Source organism: Lissotriton vulgaris, chromosome 12, assembly GCF_964263255.1.
Source record: "Lissotriton vulgaris chromosome 12, aLisVul1.2, whole genome shotgun sequence".
Classification (NCBI taxonomy): Eukaryota; Metazoa; Chordata; class Amphibia; order Caudata; family Salamandridae; genus Lissotriton; species Lissotriton vulgaris.
In genome coordinates this window covers 645417789-645441823 of record NC_141700.1, presented here as the reverse complement: position 1 = coordinate 645441823, position 24035 = coordinate 645417789, and the positions used below count along the sequence as shown (strand labels likewise).

Genomic DNA, 24035 nt, shown 5'->3' with positions numbered 1-24035 from the left:
GATTTGCTCAGATTTGACCTTGTGAGCGCGCACGGCGCTGTGCCCCTCTCGTGCCTTACATTCCCGTACGCACACAGCCAGCCCCCACACCCCTGCACACAGGCACACGTACACACAGGCAGGCACACACACAGGTACAACACACGCAGGCACATACAAGCGCACCCGCCCACCCCCTGCCCCCCCGCCGCCCCCCGCTTACATACACACAAACGCGCACACACACACTCCCAACCCCGCTCACCGGGCACACGCAGGGCTTCCATCACTGGGGGGGGGGGGGCGGGCACCGTCAATGTGCCCCGAGGGCCCCCCTCACCAGGTCTGCTATGCTCTTCCCCGTCCCACAGCCTCACAGCAGGCGCCGCCAGTACTGTCACGAGCCGCAGGGAACGCCAACGTGCACGCTCACGGCGTCACGCTCCTGCCCTCTCGCGTCTCTTCTGCGCTCCAGGCCAACGTGCGCCAAATACAGGAAACAACAGAACCTCAACTGCGTGCTCCACAGTTTTATTTATTTCATTTACTTCCTGCCCTCTCGCGTCTCTTCTGCGCTCCAGGCCGACGTGCGCCAAATACAGGAAACAACAGAACATCAACTGCGTGCTCCACAGTTTTATTTATTTCATTTACGTACTTGTTTTAAATTGTGATCTAAAACCACCCATAAAGCAAGCAGCAACGGCCACCATTGTAATCTCGGGACCACTTCAGACTCGGTGTGTTTGCTTTGGCAATGCGTGATCGCCTGCTGACGCCTATGAAGTACTTGTCGTTGTTTTGCAATGAGTCCCTGCTGCCTCTACCTCCTCTGAGGGGGAGCCCTCCTATCTCCCACCTCTGGAGCAGTGCTCGCCTCCCTCCGTTGGGGGTGAGGGGGGCGGTGTGTGTGTGTGTGTAGTTTAATATCAATAACATACATTATTCTAAAACCGGGCGGTGATGTGACTCCTGCTTTCTCGGGTCTTTCATACTCGGAGACTTTTGAGAAGGTGGCACAGCCATGCCCATTAAGCCCGAGAGGTGGGCGAGCCAACAAATTAACAGGGAGAGCCGAGCCAATGCCGGCGCTGGTATTGAGTCCGTGTACGAGTCGAGCCCTGGTAATAATTGTCCTGTCAATATGTTAACTATCTTCAAAATTAAAAAAAAAAGTGTACTTCTTTAACACGCGGAAGAAAGTGCTTGACACATCAGATTATTATTAAAAGCGCTATTTTTTTAAACATGAACTTGGAAATATTCCTACTCCCCGTCCTTGTTGACAATGTCATAAGGGAATTAAGAGGTAGGTCATTTGTCATCTGTATGTACCCTGTGCGTGTCCTAGTTTGTTTTTATAGACGGGGCAACATTATAGCCCATTAAATCAAATACCAGTGTTTTTTGTACTTCGCACATCCTAAACACAAGCATTTAATGGTGTTGTCGTGTTAATTAAGATAAAGGAGGTCGGTGATATGAAATATTTGCCTAGGATCACAGACTTTGTTCAAACAAGGAAGCCAGGATTGAACCTAAGTTTTCTGGTTTCCTATAATACAAATCAGTCACTAGAGGAGTAACTATTTTCAAATCAAATGTGTATGTATGCTTTGCTAATAATTCTTGGCGCATGCCAGGCTAGTGTGAGTGGAAGGCAGAAGTCTCAGGAAAGCTCGAATCGTTTTGGGGTTCGGAGATCCAAAAGTACCTCGAGCTGAGCCAGGTATCTGCTCAAGCTTTCAGTGGCATTCCCACCACTAAACACGACATATATGCATATTACATACATGGACACATGGCATTCATCAAGTGAACACACCTGACGAGCGCACAGCCGACAGGCCCCCTCCGTCTGTGTGTGTGCTTTTGGTACACGAGTCCCCAGGCGAGGGCCGCACTCTTCCGGAGTGCACCAGTGTTGCACAGCTGCCTGTTAGGCCCAGTGCGCCGTGAGCGCAACCTAGCCTGGAGGCAGCCGGCGCCCGAACCTCTTTCGTGCCTGCGCACCACAGCGTGACAGGAATACAGCCGCAGCTTCACGTCGAGCACCGCTGGAGCCAATCATAGGGAAGTTCGCTGCGTTTGATTTGTTTGGCTCCTGCGTACTGCACGGGTATCCTTGGTAACCCCGAGGTGGTAACTCAGAAGCCATTGGTATGCAATCCCCGTTGGCCACGATGCGAAACAAGAGAAGTCCCAAGGCTCAGCTCACCAAAACCTCTGAAATGTAATCTGCTGTAACTTGAAAGACGTGAATACTGACCCACCCTGTTGTAAATGTGAACGCTTGATGTCTTCACATGCCCTTAGGAAAGTAGATACACATTTGTACCAGTGTATGTATGGGATTGGTAGAGACACCCTAAATAATTACACTGCACTCCATGCAACATGCACTCCTAATACCACTCAGTGCCAGATAATTACACACCACACAATTACACTCTACTGAATACAACATACACTCCACACAATACCACTCAGTGCCACATAATTATATTCTACATAATTACACTGTACTCAATGCAACATACACTCCAAATACCATTCAGTGCCACATAATTACACGCTAAATAATTACACTGCACTCAATGCAACATACACTCCTAATACCACTCAGTGCCACATAATTACACGCCACGTAATTACACTGCACTCAATGCAACATACACTTCAAATACCACTCCGTGCCAGATAATTACACGCCACATAATTACACTCTACGGAATACAACATACACTCCCATATTACCACTCAGTGCCACATAATTACACACCACATAATTACACTCTTCTCAATGCAACGTAAATACACTCCACATAATACAACTCCGTGCCATATAATTACACACCTCATACTTACACTCTACTCAATGCAACATAAATACACTCTATCTGTCTATCTATCGCCCTCACTATCGCCCTCCCACCCTCCCTCCCTCTATCTATCGCACTCACTCTTATCGCACCACCACAGTATCACTCGGCACCACCACAGCATCACTCGTCGCCACCAAAACCTCACTCTGCGCCACCACAGCATCAATCTGCGCAACCATTCAACAACTGGTTCAAATGTCCTCTCAATGTTTCAAGCTTGATTACAAATGTCACAAAAAGATATTAATATTTCACTTCTGTTCCTGGATTTTTGTCACAATAAAATACAATGAACAGAATCTTCACAAAAGTTATTTACAAAAGTTTAAGCTACTGTCATTATAAATTACAATTACTTTTATTTAAGTATTAATTATTAAATTGTTTGTAAAACTATTGCTATTTGTAATATCAATACATCTAAGTCACCTAAATAAAACACATATTGCGTTACAAATGCTATAGGTGTCACATTTACAAAAGTAAAAATAATTGGCATTGTAAATGATAAAGCTATTAAATTCGCTATTTTCAAAACCAACACATAAATAAAAAAAGTTTCATTTACAATACCAATGGCTCAAACTTTCCTAATGCGAGACCTATTGCATTGCAAATGCTTGTTTGTATTCTTCCTTAGCCAATCTGCAGAGCATTGGGATGCTGTACAGCATTGCTAAAAACCATTGGCAAAGCGGATTGTTCCCAAAGTCGAGACCTTTTAAGTTTGTCATACTTCATTATAGAATATGAGAGCACCCTGAAATACAGGAGTTCAGGAAAAGCACTATAAGAAATTGGATTACTAATTGAGGTAGGTGACTACCCACCTCAAGGAATAATTACAACCCTTCTTAGGGTGAACCCTTAAAGTCACTAAATTAATCTGTGCTCAGCCCCCTGTTAGTTATGACCGAGCTGGTTGGCTTAACTTAAGGCTTGATGTAAAGTATTTATTCAGTCCCCAAAATGTAATAGTCGAAATACAACACAGTAAGAATCCCAAAAGAATTTTAAAAAAAAAGGAATATAACATAATAAGCAAACACGAAAATAACAAAAAGCCAATAAGAGGAATCAGACATATGAACTTTTAAAGTAGGAATAGCGCCAATACAGATAAAGTGCCCATGATGGTCAATGGTCACAGTAGACTGAGACCTAGGCACAATTTGACAATGACTGCGATGGAGCGTGGGTCAGATACACCAACCAGGTTCATCCTGGTCAAAGATTTTACCTTCTTACTAAGTGCACCACAAAAGTACATTTCTAAAGCCCCCCAGGACCTCAGGGAAGGCCCTTAGAAGATTGCTAGATGTCAAGTAGAGGCCATACAGCATGGCCTAGCCCAGGTCCAGGTCTAGTTCCCACTGGTCAGCTAGGCAGTTGTAGGACAAGCTTGCTGTGGCCCTATAACTTTAACAGAAGGTCAGCCTTATGCCCTTGGAATCCAGTCCTTTGTCCTTGGTGCAAGAGAAAGCAGGTGCAATCTTTCAGGAAGTACAATAAAAATTAATTACGAGTTTGTGTTTTATAATGGACGGATATATGGATGAATGTAAGAATGAGTCGGTGGGTGGATGCATGGAGGCAAGAATGAGTGACAGTGCATGTATAAATGATGTGCTGAGTACCTAAACTTACAAGTAACTGAACTGGCACTTTGAGTCATAATCTTGATCTAATGGTATTGCTAGTGAAATTTAAAGCTCAGCCCTTCTTTCTGTGCAGAGATACGCCACTCACTTGATACAAACAAAATCTTGCCCTATTTCCTAGAAAAAAATAAAAGGGATCTGATAATCAAACAAACTGAAATCAGCCAAATCAGTATGAATGGGTCTGTATGTGCAGTCACTCTTGTAAGGTAGATGTTTTTTTGCATATTCAGGTGCCAATAGAAGGCGTAGAAACCTAGTGATGAGCTAGTTACACAATCAAATAAGCTGCTACTAGGAACGTGCCCATTGAAGAGTCCTGGGCTAACCACTTCTTTTAACTTTTTATGTTATAGTAATTATTAAGCGCATGAATACCGAAAGGTCTCCTGGCGCTAGCTATCCTGAGCAATAGATCCAGCCCTAGTTAATAAATAACCACGTTTTAAGATTTTTCCTGAAGGCAGTCAGTGTGGGCAAAACCTAATATGGGTTGGTAAGCTGTTCCATAGTTTAATGGATTCTGCATGGAAGCTTCTGCTTCCCCAGTTAGTCTTTCGGGTTCTGGGAAGCATCATTACCTCGGACGAGCGAAGGAGTCTGTTGGGAGAGTACCATTTGAACAATTAACTAAGGAACTGAGGACCTATATTGTGAAGCGCCTAACTTGGGAATGCCTAGAATAAGTCTGTTCGCCACATTCTGCGCCGTCTGAAGTTTGAGATGTTTTTCCTGCATGTTCAGGTAGAGTCCTTTGCAGTCATCTAACTTTGATAAGATTAAGGTAGTAATAATTACTGTCTTTTTAGTCTGAGCCCGGTTAAAAGGCAATATTTAATTTACGGCCCAAAGTTACGTTTTTCATCAGTGATCACTCCAAGGTTTTTTGCTTTGATCACCAGCAAGGGCAAAGGGCCCATTTCAACCGGCCACCAAACTGGGGACCATATTGAAGAAATGTTTCCGAAAAGGATTACCTCTGGCCTCTCAGAGTTCAATTTTTGGCAATGTGAGCTGATCCAAGACCTAACTGCTAGCAGGTAATTGTGGAGTTGGGTTGCCATATTGTTGCCATTTCTAAAGGCTGACAGAACAATCTAGGTATCGTCAGTGTAAGCGGTCCAAGAAAGACCAAATGATCTGATAAAATTAGGCAATTCTGTAGTGTATATATTAAAACGCGTGGGGCTGATAGAAGAGCCCTGTGAAACTCCACAAGGAAGTGATGAGAGAGGATTCATAGTGGCCCAAGGCCAAGAATTGTAGTCTTCCAGAAAGGAAGGATGTGATCAGTGTTGGGGCTTTCCCTTTAACGCCTAAAGAGCGTAGGCAGCTAATTAACACCATGTGGTCGACTGTGTCAGATGCGCCGACAGATCAAGGAGGATGAGTGCCTCCTCCCCCCACTATCAAGTACTGTTCTGGTTTCCTCCGTGGATTTGATCAAGGCCATGAAGCCGAATTGAGATTCATCGAGAAGGTGATTGTCCTGGAGATATTTTGTTAGCTGATTGTGCATCACCTTCTCTACTATCTTAGCTGTAAACGGGAGGCAGGAGATTGGCCAGTAGCTATTTGGATGTGTTGAATCAAGATTGGGTTTCTTAAGGAGAGGTAAAACTGGGAAGATCCCGGTGTTAAACATACCGTTAAAGATAGACGAGAGGCTGGTGTTTATAATTTCAAAGACCAGTTTAAGAACCAACAGAGGTCATGGGTCTTTGGGGGTGGAGGGGTGGGGGAGCCAGAATTCGTGAGCATAATTATGGCGCTAATCTGGTTTCTAGTGACCGGGACTAATTCAGAGAACGAGGGAGGACATGAAATGGCTAGGGATCAACTACAGGAGCGAGGTTGTGGTAGGAGTCTTTAAAATTACAACAGATTTGTTCCAACTATCCTGAAAATTAGAAGCTAATGTATCACAGAAAGTTTGAGAATGGTTACTCACCATATTGCTGGGCAGATAGGAGACCTTGGATATTACTTAAACAAGCTCTTTGGTGGGATTTTTGACTCCGTCAAATTTCTGAGTGTAATAATGACTTTTTCCTTACTGATGAGGGTTTTATATTTGGATAGTGAGGACTTGTACAGCAGACACTCTCTTTCGTTGTTTTGTGCCCGCCAGCGCCTTTTCGGTCTTCTGCAATTTTGTTTTTCGAGTTGGAGTGCCTCAGAAAACCATGGTGCTAATGAAATTCCCCTTTTGATGGAGTATTTTTAGGTCTCGCTATTCAATTCCGCAAGGAATGAATAGCGAGAATTATAGCGTTGCATCAGGAAAGCTAAACCAGCCGGCGGATTTCCACAAGTGCATGTGATCGTGAACGCGCATCCGCCTGCTGGTTTAGCTTCCCTGATGCAACTCTAACTGTCACTTCAAAGGGATCCGCTCCGCCCCTGCTACACGCGCTTTCCATCCAGCGCACGAAGCGCGTCCACACCAAAGCCATCTGTTGCTTCCCCCAGCGGGCTCGGCCTCACTTACTTCACACCTGCATCTTGGTCCAGGTTACTGATGTTAAGTAGCACGGTTGCTTTCATTCTGTATTTTATTTAACTCTTTCCTGTTTCCGCTGCGCGCTGCTCATTTATTGTCCATTCTTTTAAACACCATGACACAACTGTAGCCGCAGCAACCATTTGCAACTGGCAAACTGGACTTCGAACGGGCAAAGTGTGTCAAAGGCACAGATTCAACAGTGCCCAGGGTCTCAGGCGCGCTCTGGATCTCGTAAAAAATGCTAAGAAAACGAAACTTGCGCTGTTACATCTCATCTCCTGAATTTGACCATTTCCCTGTGCACTGAAGACGTGCTTATTTCCGCATATTATTTGTAATTCTCTGTGCACTGTATGCAAAGTAGGAAGTAAGTCAGAGACACTGCATGAAAACATTTTATTAGCTACGCATACTTCTTTGTAAATTGTTTATAAGTGAACAATTTCCCCTGGGTGTTCTACAGGGACATGTTCAATCATCGCCAGTGCGCTTTAATTGTTAAACTTGGTTTGTTTTGCCATTGCACGCCCAAGGGGGCATATATTCATTTTGCTCAATGAGACATCTCGGATTGGGGTATACCACAGTCACGACGCTGCAAAGGGTTGGATAATGCCTTCAGTGCTGAATAAGACCTCTCTGATTGGCTGATACCAGTGTCACGAACGAGGCACAGGACTGAGAAATGTAATTAATGCTGGCTCCGCGGAGTCTGCCACGACTCGGGGGAGGTCGGGATGCAGATTGCTTCACGTCCAGCCTCTTGGGCCAGCCCCTTATCCTAATGGCATTAGCTTGTTAGGGCCAGACTACGGATCCTGCAATAACCCTTGCATAACACAGGCACATTAAGAATTGGTGCAACCAACATCTTTAAGTCTCACTAAGGCATTTCCGTCTGCAGGTATTTCCTAATTCAAGCTGCTGATAGCGAGGGGGCCGGGGCGCTTCGAAGAGCCGTAAAACTGCTCCTTTCATAGGCACTGCCCAGCCTGTCTCGTCCCATGCCTGCCAAAAGGGTGTTGTTGGTCCCTTCCACAGGCTGTTTCAACCCGAGTGATAGACGCAATCGATTCTAGAAGCAGCCACTAAAATAAACGTTTGTCCAATATAACTGTCCCTCATTGAAGCCTGTCGCTTGTATTGATTTTCAAACTATACTAAAGCTACCCTGGGGCCTACACCAGTTATATATTTTCATTTGTTCTTGAAATTACGAACTACATCACTACCACATGGTCCACTGGGCATCCCGTACACATGTCCTCAAGTCCTGCATCACCTACCTACACCACCCTCCATGATAATGGCGATACACCTACCTCATGCACTCAGATAAACTCTCACCCATGAACTTTTTTGGTCTCGCTATTCCATTCCCTTGTTTTTCTGCCCTTCTGCTCTCTGTTAGACTCACTTTTTGTGCCCTTCTGCCCTCTGTTAGACTCGTTTTTTTTCACCTTGCAACCCCAGCATCACTCAGCGCAACCCCAGCATCACTCAGCGCAACCCCTGCATCACTCAGCGCAACCCCTGCATCACTCAGCGCAACCCCTGCATCACTCAGCGCAACCCCTGCATCGCTCAGCGCAACCCCTGCATCGCTCAGCGCAACCCCTGCATCGCTCGGCCCAACCCCTGCATCGCTCGGCGCAACCCCTGCATCGCTCGGCGCAACCCCTGCATCGCTCGGCGCAACCCCTGCATCGCTCGGCGCAACCCCTGCATCGCTCGGCGCAACCCCTGCATCGCTCGGCGCAACCCCTGCATGGCTCGCAGTACTGCCACATATTTTACACGTGCTCGGTTCTGCTGGTAACGTTGCTAGGTTATTATTAACATTTTAAAAAGAGCAGACAAGAACTATTACAATTTAATAGCGACAGTTCAGACAAAAGTCAGTAAAGTTTTTGCACGTTTGATAGGAAAACTCCTGCTTTTACCAATGGGACAGGCTCAGGGACTTTTTGAAGCAGGTAAAATAATGACTTTCATTGAACAATACAGAAAAGGCTAATATTATGAAACTGTGTGCTGCACATTTCCAACGCTTAAAGCATTCTAAGTCGCACAAACAAACAGAGCCATACGAATAAAGTGTGTGCAAACTAACACTGATGTGGGACGTGAGAGGCGACTGCCTGGTGAGAAAACGTAGAATACAGGATTGATTCCTTCTTAAATGGATTATGTTTGTGGTCATTTCGTTTGAGGGACATATGACAAACGTGAACCAAACAGCAGATTCCCATACATGCAAGTAGTGAAAATCGATGCACCGGGCCGCTATGCTTTCAAAGAGATAGTAGGGACTTTTTTAAGCAGGTAAAATAATGACTTTTATGGAACAGTACAGATAAGGCTAATATTATGACACTGTGTGCTTCACAATTCCCACGCTTTAAGCATTCTAAGTCGCACAATGTGCAGTATTTTATGGACAACTTGCAGCACCGCTCAGATGCAAACTCTGGTGACCAGGAATCCTTTTGAGAATATTTGCCAAGGAAAATTTGGGGTACTTGCAGCCATAAATGTGCATTTACAGACATGATTATGGGGTTGGATACTGTTGCTTTTAGTGCCTTCATTTGTTTTCAATTACACAGAAAGTGCCTTGCAAAATGTAACTCCAGAAATATATTTTTAACACTAGGAATGCTGAGTAGGATGAATGTAAAACCTTGAGTAGAATAAGCTCTAACCCCTCCCTTTCGCAAATCGACGGTTCTCACTGGGAAGGCCTTATCTTTTAATGCAAGACCCACGTGTTCCACCTCCCGACCGCGTCCTAACACCCCTTGCCCACCTACCCATTATGTGACTCATCTTTCCCTCCCCGCACAATTAACCCTTCACCTCACAGAAATACATTGTCTTAGTTAACTCATTTATAGTGTATCCGGACGTATTCACCAAGAATCGTAATAACTCTAACGGGGTCGTAGGGAAGGAAGCCCCATTATCATCACGCCGCCCCTTATTGATATCCTGACTACGCCTGAAGATTGGCTTAACGCCAGGAGCCATTACCCCAGCCTCGTGTTAACTCACTTTGAGCCCGACCACCCAGCTAGACCTTCACTCACACGGCACTCTCGCCAGATCCATGTGAGAATACCCGGGTCCCCCCCTCCGAAGAAGCCACCCAGGCCGCCGCGGCCTCCCGAGGAGCCAGGCCTGCCGGTGACCATGCTACCGAGTGTCTCAGGCACCGTCAGCGGTGAGGTAGGAGACTGCACCGGAGAGGAGTGGGCTCGTACGGCGGGAGGCGAGGAAGATGGCTATTGGGGAGAGTCATTGGTCGTGCAGGGGAGAGGGCTGGAAGGAGGGCGAAGGCCAGGCAGACCCAGCTGCGGACAAGGGGCGACGCGAGGAGGGCTGGTTGCAGAGTGCGGAGAGAGTGTGGAGAGGGGACTGGCGGCGGGAGTAAAGGGCGCGTGCTCACCGGAATGGAGGGGTCTGGGGAGGTTGCTGAGGGAGCAGTGCGGGGGGACGGCCCGTGCTGCTGGGGAGTGGGGATGGCCCCAAGGCTGTATGAGGAGGGGGCATGGGAAGTGGCAGGTTTGGCGGGTGGGCTCAGACTTGGAGCGGAGCACGCTCAGCAGCAGTGGCTGCTGAAGAGGGGGTGGCACTGGGTACTGCCGGTGGTGGAAGAGGGCTCCAGTTCTGCCTGGTGCTGCCAGACTTTAGATGGGAGAAGCGGGCGGGAAACCGAGCAGCAGAGGTCCGTGGCGGAGTAATAGAACAAGCCCGCAGCCATTTACAGAGCAGCAGCAGCTTGAGCTCGCGGCGAGCGTTCTGCTTGTCCTTCTTGATCCGCTGCTCGATCTCCGTGTTGATCCTTTGCTGCTCCTTCTCCGCCGCCGAAAGGCAGCAGCCCGCCATCCTGCCCGACTACAGCAGCAGCAACAAGTGTGCCAACGCGGGACCAGCACCTGGCTCCTTCCCCCCTCCTCCCAGCAAACAAGCTCCGAAAGCGAAACCTTCCTTGGGGCGGGACTTCCGTCTTCGGAAGCCCGCGCACACGCCCACGGAGAAGCAGTGCTGGTGACGCGGGGCTCATGCCCGAGGGAGAGCCCCGCGGAGGCTGCAAGACTTTAGAATGACGGTAAGTGGGGGGGCGCTTGCATGTATGCGGCGGCTGGGGGGGGGGGGCACTTGTATGTAGGCGGCGGCGGGCGGGGGGGAGGGGGGGGGCGCTTGTATGTAGGTGGCGGCGGGCGGGGGGGAGGGGGGGGCGCTTCTATGTATGCGGCGGCGGCCAGGGGGAGGGGGGCCCGCTTCTATGTATGCGGCGGCGGGGGGGTGGGGGGGGCCTTCTATGTATGCGGAGGCGGGGGAGGTGGGGGGGGGCTTCTATGTATGCGGCGGCGGCGGGGGGCCTTCTATGTATGCGGCGGCGGGGGGGGGGGGCGCTTCTATGTATGCGGCGTCGGTGGGGGGGGCTCTGTATGTGTGTAGGTGCGCTCCTGTGTGTGTGTGCCTTCCTGCCTGCATGTGTGTGTTCAGTGTGGCTATCCCTGCGCATGGGAATATGAGGCACGGCGACGTGCGCGCTCACAAGGTACAATCTCGGCAAGAAAAAGCGCGTGGCACTTTTCTGTCCACATTCCCCCAAAAGTAACAACATAAGTTGTCTCCCTAGACAGCAAAAGCTTCGCTTTTGCTTTCGTCTAGGCGAGACCTAAAAAGTAAGTCCAGTTTCTGGGACTCAATTAATACCTTGCAGTATTCTCTGAATTTGCTTTCCTGGCATGTATTATTTTTTTATGCATTGTGCTGCTTTTGGCATCTTTCTAGGAAAACCTCTGTATTCTATTCAGTGTTGGACTATCGTTGATGATCGCTCAATGAAGAAGAATGTACAGTTACCTAGTTTTCCATCATGGAAATTGTAACAGAAATCTGTAACCACCTTCCTCCCTGGCTTTAGCCTGAGTATAGTAATTTTTAGAAGTTAAATCGTTCAGCTATACCATCAAAATGAACCATAGTATCGATCACCTTAAAAACAAAGTTGTGGGGCAATTTGTAGCTGGCTATCTTAGAAAGGCACTTTTTGTTCCTATTCAGCTTTAAGCCTCTATATTGCCCCAATAGGTTTTTCATGCCCTTTTCCTTTTCCTTTCAAATACATTGGATAATGATGGCTCAGTCACACATATCCACAAATAGGGTTTACTAATTATATGTGGCTTCAACATGTGGTTAGTCTAACCTGCTGATTTAGAGGGAGAGGGGTCTGTTTCGGTGCGTGTTTCTATGTCTGTATGCATTTGTGTGAGTGTCTAATAGTTAATGTTTTTTTACACATATATCATCTCTTTGCAAAGCTCTCTGTGAGCAGAACTGTTTGTTTGTGACTTATTTGTTGATTTTCATGGTGGAGAGCTAAGAATTCAATGGACCTTTTCTTAAGGTACAGTTTAACCCTACCCTTAAACCAACAAATTGTTTGCTGTTGGAATATCTGCAGGTTTAACATTAAGCTTACCCAGTTTAGTCATTGTTATAATCCTTTGTAATTCACAGGATGATGACCTGGAAGAAGGTGAAGTTAAGGACCCCAGTGACAGGAAGGTGAGGCCGCGGCTCACCTGTCGATTTTTCATGAAAGGTAACCACACTCTGCATGTAGAACCAGAGCTTATTCAATGTGCTTTGAACCATCTATTATTATACATATAGAAACAACTTGTGTTAAATCGGCACTGAACTAAGTTAACAGCGGTTCATGTCTTACTTTTATTAATTGTCGCGTATAGGCGATAAACCACTGATAACTGGCAAATGGTATACAAGAACTCCTAATCAAATGATTTTCTGAACAGCCAGCCTTTATTCTTTTGTCCCATGAGTTGGGATGTTGTTACAAAAACCACATCATATGTTAAAGTGAACTTCATCTGGACAGTTGTGTAATTAGAAATTTGCTTTCTTAGTTAAGGTCAATTAGTAAGCATGGTTCAATCAGTACATAGTTGCACCCAAAAACAATTGCATGTTCCTTTTTTTTCTGACTTAAACATTAAGCTTCACTCCTCAAAAAGAATTAAACCAGCATTGGCATAGCCAATAAGTCTCGCCTTTGGGACCTTATAAGTATTTAGTTATGCAGCTCAATATCCTACTGCAACAACATTAACTGTTGCATGGCTAAACCCTTATAAGGTCCCAAAGGCGAGACCTATTGGCTATGCCAATGCTTGTTGTTTTACATTACTAAAGTCATTTATTTGTGTGTGTGGTGCTGCAGTGCCAGGCATCCAATCTTCCGGACAAATGGTTGGAGCCAGGAAACCGCGCTACCGCTTTAAATATTACTGTCTCTAATTTCCAAGACATATACAATGCAAAGGTTCTGAAGCAAACAGACGCGGGCAGCGCTGAGAAATAAACCCGGCTGCAAATGTTTAAAATTGAATGTGTCGAAGATCTGACTTGATGGCTTTCTGCGAACATCCAGCAACAAACGTTAAGGCATATTATCAACAAACAAAAAATTGCAGAGCGCGCCTAGCGCGATTTTGTCTAAGGCCGGCTATCGCTGGATTTAATTGCCCAGATAACGCGTTATTATTATCAACGCTTATCTCAACGGTGACATAAAATCCGGCGATAGCGGCGAAATGAGGGAACATCGCTGGAAATCCAGCGATTACAACTTCAGCGATTAGGGAATCCTTGTTAATAGGGAGATGTGGACCTAACCTTAGAATCCACCTCTCTTTATAAATATAGCTAAGTAAGAAATGTATTCAGACGTTAGCTTACGGGGATAACACGGTTAGTGCTGCTTTTTATATCGCTATGGGTGTCCTGGGCCAGCTTGTTAATACAGAGTAGTGCAGTTAGCGATATTTTCTTTGTTGTTTTGAAAAGAAACGCCTACTTTGCATCTCATTAGCGATGCGAGGTGAGGCATCTTGAGAATGGCTGCTAACATGCGCTACTGCATGTTAGCACTGCCTTATAAATAGGGCGAAAATATTATCTCTGCTTTTAAAGCCATAAAAGCAGAGATAGGGCCCTAAATAATATGCCCCTTATTGTTTGCAAGTTTGGAATGATGCATAGTCTCCTCTGGGATAATTACACTGAATTACAGCACTGTACATTGTGTGTATCCTGTGCCCCCCTGGTGCAATTTAAATATTATTTCCTCGTAAGAGTTTAGGAAGCTTAAACCAACCATGGTGTGATCTGAGCAGCTTACACAGCACCAATCAAAATGTCCTTCTTTTAAGAATGTTCTTATGTGTTTTGTTATGTGGTTTTCTTATAGCACCTTGCACGCCTTATGCAAAGTCTCTTAGCACTGTTTGGAGTATCCCAGAGAATGGCCATAGGTTATGCCAAGGTAGCAAGATCCTTGGGGGGGTCAGGGGTGAGGGTTAAGAGATCTAATCTCATTACTCTGGGACAGAGGAGTTAGAAGAAGACTGGGGCACGAGGGGTGAATAAGGAGTGGGTAGTAGAAAGGCAAATACTGACCCTGATATGTCCAGTAATGACTGTCCTATATCTCTACTTACTGTCTTCTCAAAGATTCTGGAAAGACATATTCACTCACACCTAACTCAGTACGTAACAACACATGGACTTCCTAATCCATCCCAATCAGGTTTCAGAGCCGTTTTTCCCACCAAAACCATCCTACTTGGGGTCACTGAAAACATACTTCACCACCTAGACAATGGAGACACCGTTGCGCTCATTCTACTAGATCTAAGCACCGCATTTGATACGGTGGCCCATGCTGTATTAATAAATACACTAAAATCACAGGTTATTGACAGACCTGCTTTAAGTTGGCTTATTGCCTTCCTTTCAAATCGCACTTTTCAAGTCTTCTCACAAATAGCCTGCTCTGAAATACACTCTTTTGCCCACGGGGTGCCACAGGGATCCATCCTCAGCCCTTTGCCATTCAATCTGTATGTAAGACCACTGGCTGAGGTAGCAGAAAATTCTATCCCTTTTCAACTTCACCAATGATTCTCAAATCATTTTCTCCCTCTCCTCACATAACACAAGCACTCCTTCTATTCTCAGAATTCGCTTGAACAAAATAGCATCTTGGATGCAGCAACATTTTCTCAAACTTAATGGAGAAAAAAACGAGATATTGGTGTTAGGAAAAAACAAAGATCTCTAGAACCCCCTGAATTGGCCTACTGAAATGGGTGATCTTCCTTCCCCATCCCCCCAAGTTCGAAATGTGGGCATCATGATTGATGAGCAACTTAGCATGAATCCCCTATCAGTCAAAGTCGCAGCGACTTGTTTCACCATTCTTAAATGGTTAAGGAAAATCTGTGGATGCTTCCAGAATCTACCAGAAAAACCGTAGTCAATGCCCTAATTACATCTAGGCTTGATTATGGAAACATACTCTATCTGGGCTCAAACAAATCTGTAGTCCACAGACTACAGATGGTACAGAACGCTGCTATCAGACTTCTGTGTGGAGTCCCAAGGTTCACTTCCATTTCAACCTATCGACGCAAGCTACATTGTTTAAAAATGAAATAAAGTTCAAGGCTCTGAGCTATATGCGTAAAATTAAATCTTGCTGTGCTCCTTGTTATCTTCAAGCTTTGGCCAGTCCCTACTGCCCTCCTCGAAATCTCCGCTCTGCTACCCAAGGAAGGTTCATCATCCCCAAATTCAAACTAGCCAGGATGGGTTGGTTGATCTTTCTCTTATCTTGGCCACTCGCTCTGGAACTCATTACCCACAGCACTCCGCAATGAGACAAACTATACCCAGTTTCGTAAGTCTTTAAAAACCTGGCTATTTGACAGATAAACTGTGTTGTCCTGTTCTTCTTCTCTGAGCACAGACTCGTCCTTTGCGCAGGGAAACCCTTTTTGGGTAGCTGTTGCACATTATCAATTCAAAAACTAAACTAGAAAGCTGGGAAGGGCGAGGGACGGTACAGAGACAGAGGGATAAAAGCACAGAAAGAGGCCACTTAAAGAGACGCCGCCGAGGATCGGAAAGAGCAGAAAAAGGTAGATCAAGATCGAGGCCACACCAGCAAGTTCAAACAGACAACATCTGATGTTTAAATGAAAATAAACGAGGGGTGAAAAGAAGATGAAAGGGAGAGATTCAGAATGTGAAACAAAAAAAGCAGACCTCAAAAAGAGAGCGGAGGGACAGAGAAAGAAAAAAATAGGACTGGAGAGTGAAGAAGGGACGAGGAGAGACAACTGCGGCGGAGAATGGGAGGCAAACACAGCGAGGGAAGCAACGCGGGAGAAAGGAGTGAGATGGACTACCAGGGAGTGAGATAAAACTGCAGGAGTCTGCGCTAGTGATAGGGAAACAAAGACACCCCCCCCCCCCCCCCCCCCCCAAAAAAAAAATTAGGACACCCGGAAAAAATAGAAACAAACGTGAGGGAGTGTGGTGCGTCCCTGCTTGCTCCCGCAAGGTGGATGCTGCCACAAGCTCGAGTATGTGCTTCCAAAAAGAGCAGAGCGAGGGCTAAAGGTCCTCCTAAGCAGCGCATGCACGCTGCATGGGCGAGACCTAAAAATCTGTGCAACGTGTACATCAAGTAAGTCTGACATTTCTGTGCAGTGTATCATTTGCTCCATGAAAGGTCATCGTGTAGTGTTCTCTGATTCCTAGACTACCATTATATCAAGAACATGTATACTCTCCCTTTCAGTTTGAGAGAGTTGACATCTTAGAGCAGTTTTAGTAATTGTTAGTATGGAACTGAACCTGGTCTGGGCTTTCTTCAACTCATCTGTGAGCGTGCCCACACACAGTTGTCGACATGATGCAGCACCTGCTAGAATGACTAAGTTGCAAGAAGATACTTGTTAAGGAGGAATAAGATACAGTTGAGAGACCACCTTTATTGAGTTTTGGTGCACCTACTCTTCATAAGGACCAATGATCATCTCTAAATTGCAGCTTATATCACATGTATTGTTACAACGTAGGACAAAGGAATTTTTTTACATTTTATTTTGGCAACCTCTTTTCTGCTTCCCAAATCCATTTTTTTACAATTTTACTAAACCTACTAGGGCAGAATCTGCTTTTTTATTTTTGCTTTCAATTTAGTGACAAATGTATTGTTGCGACACAAATTGTCCCAGATTTTACTGTTCTTCCCGTCACTTTCATATCTTTTCTATGGGCGCCAAAGCAATTCAGTTCAAGCCTATAGTAGTTTGATTTTATCTGTTCTCTATTTGGACCCTCCTTATTGCTATTCCACAGTTTCTCAAACACCACACAAAGTTTTTTTTTCCATTTGTTATACCTTTACGCAGGAGTCTCTTGTTGTAATCTTCAGGGATTATTTTGAACTTTATACAAAGCTACTTTAAGCTCTGCTGTTCTTGGTTGTGTTATCCACTTCTTTTGGTAGCCCTGTAAAAACAATACGGCGTTACATTAAGGTATCAGACGTCTCTATATCTCACTACAGTGCTCAAGACAAGACCATGATTTTTGCCTATCTTTGTATAACTTGATTAGTCACTCGTCTACAATTTTCATACTGGAGGTGAAATTGAGGTGGGAGTAAATGGAGTAGGAACTTGTTGAAAGGAGGAAAATTGGAGGTGCTGTTTAAATACCTTGTGAGGTAGGGTTTAGTTGTTAAGAGCATGTGTCATTCTGGAGCAAATATCACCCTTCAGCAAGAAAATATGCTGCAGGCATCAGTGTCTCCTTTCAAAGATATGTTTTCACCTACATTCGCATTTTCCACAACCATTTGCTACAGGGCTGACTAATATGAATGGATGATCTGTGGTTAAGTAACATATTACATACACTAATTGCTACCAGACAGAATGCAAATCCCTAAGGCGCACTAAAGGCGCATATACACAAGTACAGGCACAAGGCAGCAGATAGCAGTCACTGGCAACTACTCGATCTGACGGAGGAGGGGGCTGATAGGTTAGGTACACCCAGACTCATCACCGCACCTGATCAAGTTGCAAAGAAGACTGGATTGCTGGGACTGAGTCGGCGCGCAACCCTGAGCAACAGCGATTATCGGGGAGTAGGGCCCCTGGCAGCTGGGTAGGGCACCCCACTGAGACTGCTGGATTGCTGCTCAAAGGCTGACCTTTCAGAAGAAAACTCCTCAGATAACCTTCAGGCAAATAAGAAGGAAAAAATGGGGAAGACAAGCTGAAGGAGAGATATCGCCCACCCATCCTCCCTTTCCCAGAGCTTGACACACTGTGAGGATCTTTTGGTGCCCGCCCCCTCCAACTCATTGCAAGGTGACGCACAAGCAGCACCCACACTGCAAGACATTCTGCAGGCCATATCGGCCTCGAGGCTGACCGTTGAGAACAAAATTGCCACTGAGGAAATGGGTCTCCTAAGAGTCGACCATCGCCGGTTGGTGGAGCGAGTAACTGTTACCGAAACAGGTATGGGGGACCTGAAACCGATCTGAAACACAACTGTTGACAGACTGAGGGCGGTGGAAGCACAAGTGAAGATGCTTGGAATGAGGGCCGAAGACCCTGAAAACAGGTCCTGTCGCAACAATGTGCGACTCGGAGGGCTTCTGGAGAAGGTTGAAGAAAGGGACATGGTGACCTTCTTACAGAAATGGTTCGGGGAGGAGGTAGCCCCGGAGGGCTTATCCCCGTATTTTGCATTAGAGAGAGCCCATAGAGTACCTGCAAGGCCTCCTCCTGGAGGACTGCCCTGACCAGAGGCCTCTTGTTTTATAAGGACAGATCACATACTCTCACAGGACCGACCGAAAGACCCCCTCCCTAGTGATGGACAATAGCAGGGTCAGATTCTTCCCTGATTTCTCTAGAGAGGTCCAATTGCAGCGCTTTCCTAGCGGTCAAGAAGAAGCTGCGTCAAATGGAAGACCAGTAATCAATGCTCTTTCCGGTGAGACCAAGGGAAGCCACCTCTTCGGGTACCCGATATTTTAATTAACTAATATTTATTTTCAGCACACCGCAGGAGGCATGGGGATGGGTTGATCACCAAGTGCCCGGACGTGCTCATGTGGAAAAACAGAAGAGGGGGGCCACCCAACATAGTGGAGAACATAATCTACCTCTGGCCCCCTCTAGAGCCAAAAAGCAACAGGATCGAGAGCAAGCCATGGTGGCAGAAGCATCCCTGAGCTCACCTGGCTCCAGTGGAGCACCTTCCCCAATAGTCACTCCTGCCACGGCGGATGAGATAATTTGACACTCTCCCAGAACCGCAAGTACTGAGAAGGGAAGAGCGGAAGGGTGCGAAGAACCACATGAGGAAACTCTGAATGGGGGGTGGGGGGTTTACCTGTAATGGGGAAACTCATATTCTGATCTATTCACTGAATGGGTGAGAAGTTGGCGGGACTGTGACAACGGATCCAACAGATGCGAAGAAGGCATGCTCTGTCACATGAGCTCAAAGTTTGGGCATTATTTTTGCATGTTTGGATGAGTAGAGTTTGCTCGCTAGTCCTGGGGAAGGAGAGTTGGGGTTGTGTTGAAGGTTTATACGCAAGGGTGTTATAGACCACGTAGACTAAACACTGAAAATGAAGCAGCCTAAGTGATGCTCCTGCCTGCAGGTATGGGGAACTCCAAGCCAAGGAGGCCCCCCCTTAGATTACACTTGACCCACACCAATGGCAGGTCCTCAACCTTAAAGGATTATTTCATGGAACATCAGGGGGATGCATGCTATGTCTAAGCTGTATAAAATTATTTCCCACCTGAACAAATGGCGAGCTCACATAGCCCTAATTCAAGAGACCCACCAGTCTGCAAAGAAGGGGGAGGCCTCAAGGATAGATGGCGAGGTCAATTTTACTACACATAGTTTTCCGCACTCGCCAGGGGGGCATTGATCTGGATTAGGGCGGGGGTCCTGTTCCCGTGTACTGGGGAGACGATTGACCCAGATGGCCGGTATTTAGCAGTAAAAGGCCGGCTAGATGTCCGGGAGATAGCGATCGTAAGGATATATGGCCCTAATTCAGATCAGGGGACATTCCTAGACAAATTTACAGGTATTTTGGTGGCCTATCTTCTGCACTCTGTAATTATTGGAGACGCCTTTAACTGCATAGCTGATCCCCAGAAGAAAAAGAGGGATACCCACTCTTGAGGGACGCCCCAACAAATAGCGAGGGTATTCACAGATTGGCAGGGCAGCTGCGGATTAATTTGACCCCTGGAGATGTCTGAACCCGGAGAGCAGAGATTTTTCCTTTTACTTCCCGGTGCATGATCTACAGGTTGGATTACACACTTTCCTATGCTCCCTGGACATACATACCAAGATCCAATCATTAGAATACTTAACGCACACTGTTGGATCACAATCCGGCCTTCTACACATGCAGTGGGGACATTTGCACCATCAAATACCAACGTGGCACCACAAACCTGAGGCATTAGAGGACCAAGTGTTACTTGATGAAGTCAGAGAATGCATTGCAAACTACTTTACTGATAATGCAAACAAGATCAACTCGCAACTGACGGAGTGGGATGCATTTAAAGTAGTACTCGGTGGGGGCAAATGCTTTGCGACCTCTATTGGAGTGAGGCGTTCACTCGAGACAGACCTTGAGACCACAGACCAGGTACTGCGTACACTAGAGGTACAAAGACCAGGACATCCGGAGTTGAGGCAGGCCTTACTAGATGCCAAGGAGGGGGTGGCCAAGCAGATGGAACGGCTTCGTAACTTTGACTATAAGAAATACATGGGACGTACACATGCAGAGCGTGACAGACTGGATGCCTGTTGGCCTGGTTGGCTAACCCAGTCCGGAGGGGCTCTCCTGATACTTGAAATATTGGAGACTGAGGGACGTATACTATATCAACAGGAGGGAATAAATCGGGGATTCATGGGGTTCTATACCGTCATATACAGCACCCAATTGAGACAGGAAGAAGAAAATATTAGGGAATAACTGACCGTTATCCCCCTCCCCACTCTGGAGATTGAGGAGGCCGATGCGCTGGGGGCCCCCATAGACATACAAGAGGTAAGTGCAAGCGGTTAACGGTCTGGCCAGGGGCAAAGCGCCCGGTACGGATGGTTTGCCCATAGAACATTACGCTGCCTATATTGAAGAGCTAGCCCCAGACTGGTAGACATATTTGAGGCAGCACTTGAGGAGGGTCAACTTCCAAATTCCACCCGAAAGGCACTGATGGTCCCTCTCCTCAAAGCAGGTAAATTACCCATTGATTGCAATGCATATAGGCCATTGTCTATGCTAAACCTAGATTTTAAAATACTAAGCAAAATATTTGCAACCATTAATGGCCAGCTCATTCACCAGGATCAGGACTTAATATGGCTCTCAATATACGGCGCCTTATTGCATTAATGGCAAGGGGAAGTAAAATGGTGGGTGAGTAGGTTGTCTTCGCGATAGATATGGAAAAATCTTTTGACGCCTGTAGTGGAAGTTTTTGTACGGTGCCTCGAATAAAATGGGGCTGGGACAGGGTTTCTTTAATTAGGTCAGATTGCTTTACACAAGGCCAGTTGCGCGGATTAGAACAGGCCGAACCATATCGGACAATGCGCAGTGGAGGGATGGACATGACAGGGGTGTCCTTTTTAGGTCTCGCCCTGGAATTCGCATCCGAAGGATGCGTCCAGGGTTGGAGACTTATAGTTATCTGACTCGGGGGAATGAGGACAAGAAAGTGTTACGAGCTTTTGAAGGCAGATTTGGGTGCGCGAACGCGCACGTTCCGTCCCGCGCCGTGCACATGAGCGCGCATATACACAAACAGCAGACAGACACTCGCTCACACACACCCCCTCTCCCCCCCACAGTCACACACACAGACTCCAAGACACATACACACACGCACGCACACACACACACACAGCCCCCCACCGATGCACGCGCACACACACATGCCCCCCCCCCGCCCTCGCAGCTCAGGCGCGCATATACACAAACAGACAGACACTCGCTCACACACACCCACTCTCCCCCCCACAGTCACACACACAGACTCCAAGACACATACATACACACACGCACGCACGCTCACACACATACACAGCCCCCCACCGCCGCACGCGCACACACACATGCCCCCCCGCCCTCGCAGATCATCAACAAGGCGAAGCCACACTCACCGGCGCCGGCTCCTCTCATCGGCAGCTGCAGGGCCCGGCAGCAGGACTCTTCCTCCCTCCTTCGGCACCGGGGCGCAGGGTAGGCTCCTGCCTGCTCCGGTGCTCCAAACAGCCGCGGCTCTTCCGTGGGAGGCGGGGTAGGCTCCCGCCCTCCTACTTCCTGTTTCCGGTTGTCCCGCCCGGCCTGCTTGACTTCCTGGTCGCAGGCCGGCGGCGCGAACTCTGGACGGACTGCAGCACGCGCTCTCACGAAGATTTCCCTGCCCTCGCAGTTGTTGTAAGGTAAGAGAAAACTACAATCCGAGTGCTCGGCCTTTCTTTTTAAGGCCTGCTAAACGAAGTGTCACGCCTTATATGTAACTCAGAGGGCAAACCCAGAGCAGTGATGAAGGCACTCTGGCACATGGCCCGATGTAGAATGTCCAAACGCTGAAAGCAGCTCCACATCACCTAAACACTTAACATATAAACACTTGATGGGTATCAATTCGGAAGTGTTGTTTCAAGCATATTGAAGGCATCATCACTGCACTCTTCACATACTAACAGCGGAAGCATCAGAAGCTACTGATTCACGCTTCGTCAAGGAGGAGCACTAGAGAAGTACTTCCTTCTGTTCAGAGGACCTTTGCAAAGTTATCGTGTGATTCATAAAAACAGCTTATATTTTACCATAAGTTATGGTTGCTGAACTTGTGCAAACGAAAAGTGCATAGAGATGCAGTGCTTGCCAGACCTCATTAATTACATGGTTATGACGTGGAAAGCGCTGCTCTATTCACTCAGCCTTATTTTTAATGAAATCTCGCCCGTGTACTGCATCCATGTCGGAGAAAACAAAGCAAGTACCAGAGCTTTACAGCACTGCTCGTCCGGAAGAAGTGCAGCTTAAAACCGCTCTCAACAAATGTGATAACTACTGAGAGCCTTAAAGGCAGTTGTGGAGATGTTATGCAAGGTCTGCCCAATTATTAAAAAAAAATTTATGTGAACATTGTGCTTTTTGTCTTTAACTCAAAATGTTACAGCTGAGAGAGTAAGTTCAGTCATGCCCACTATACTTATGGAGACCAATCTCATGGTATGTATATACTGGAGCCACTGAAACTGAATTGCATAACAAAATGAATACATGAACGCACAAGACTAGTGCACACTTCATTCCACAAAGATTACTCTTGCAGGGGCAGGTTAGGAATTTTCCCTTGATCTGGCAGATGTTTTGTTTTTCCCACTAAATAAAAGTAACACTGCCACTACCAGCATGTAAAGAAAAGCAGGACTGGATGGCCTAGTCTGGAATCGATCGGTAGGGTTACTGCACAGCCTGACAGAGCAGGATTTCATAATGCTACAAGAAGGGCAGTGCAGCCGGTGACATATTCTTGGGAATAGAAAAGTATTCATTATAAATTCCACCACCGCACAGCAGCAGTGTACCAACAAGCGGTGGCACACCAGGTCAGGACATTGTTGCCAACCTCATGAACAGAAGTGTGCACCTACTTGCTGAGGTGCATGAAAAGTGGCAACTAATGGAAGCTTTACAACCCCATCTTGCTGCACTTCACATGATGCTGCCCTGTTACCTCAGAGGAAGACCTGCCCTCTTGAAAAGAGAATTCACCATATGGAAAGGGGACGTGGCCTTAGACATGCAGGGCTTTATGCAGATAAACTGCCTGAGGCCCTCCTTCAGTTTTCAGACCCCCCCCACCCCATCCGCCTCCTTCCCTGTCCAACGACAAAAGTCTTGTGCGGCTGTAGCCAATGTCATTGGATATTTTCACACCCCATATTGGGCATCAGCTGCTTGTAGCCCCAAAGTCGAGCTGGGAACCCACTGGATGCAGGAGTTTCCAGCTCGTCTGT

General features: G+C 46.7%; 1 protein-coding gene across 1 annotated transcript in view; it reads left to right on the top strand.

The window, feature by feature from the left end:
• Positions 1–24035, top strand: part of ZC3H18 (zinc finger CCCH-type containing 18) — a 449445-nt gene that overhangs the window by 29948 nt on the left and 395462 nt on the right. Inside the window, exon 3 of the mRNA XM_086945597.1 lies at positions 12567–12651. Within this exon, the coding sequence (XP_086801723.1) occupies positions 12567–12651 (85 nt within the window). The remainder of the gene's footprint in view (positions 1–12566; positions 12652–24035) is intronic.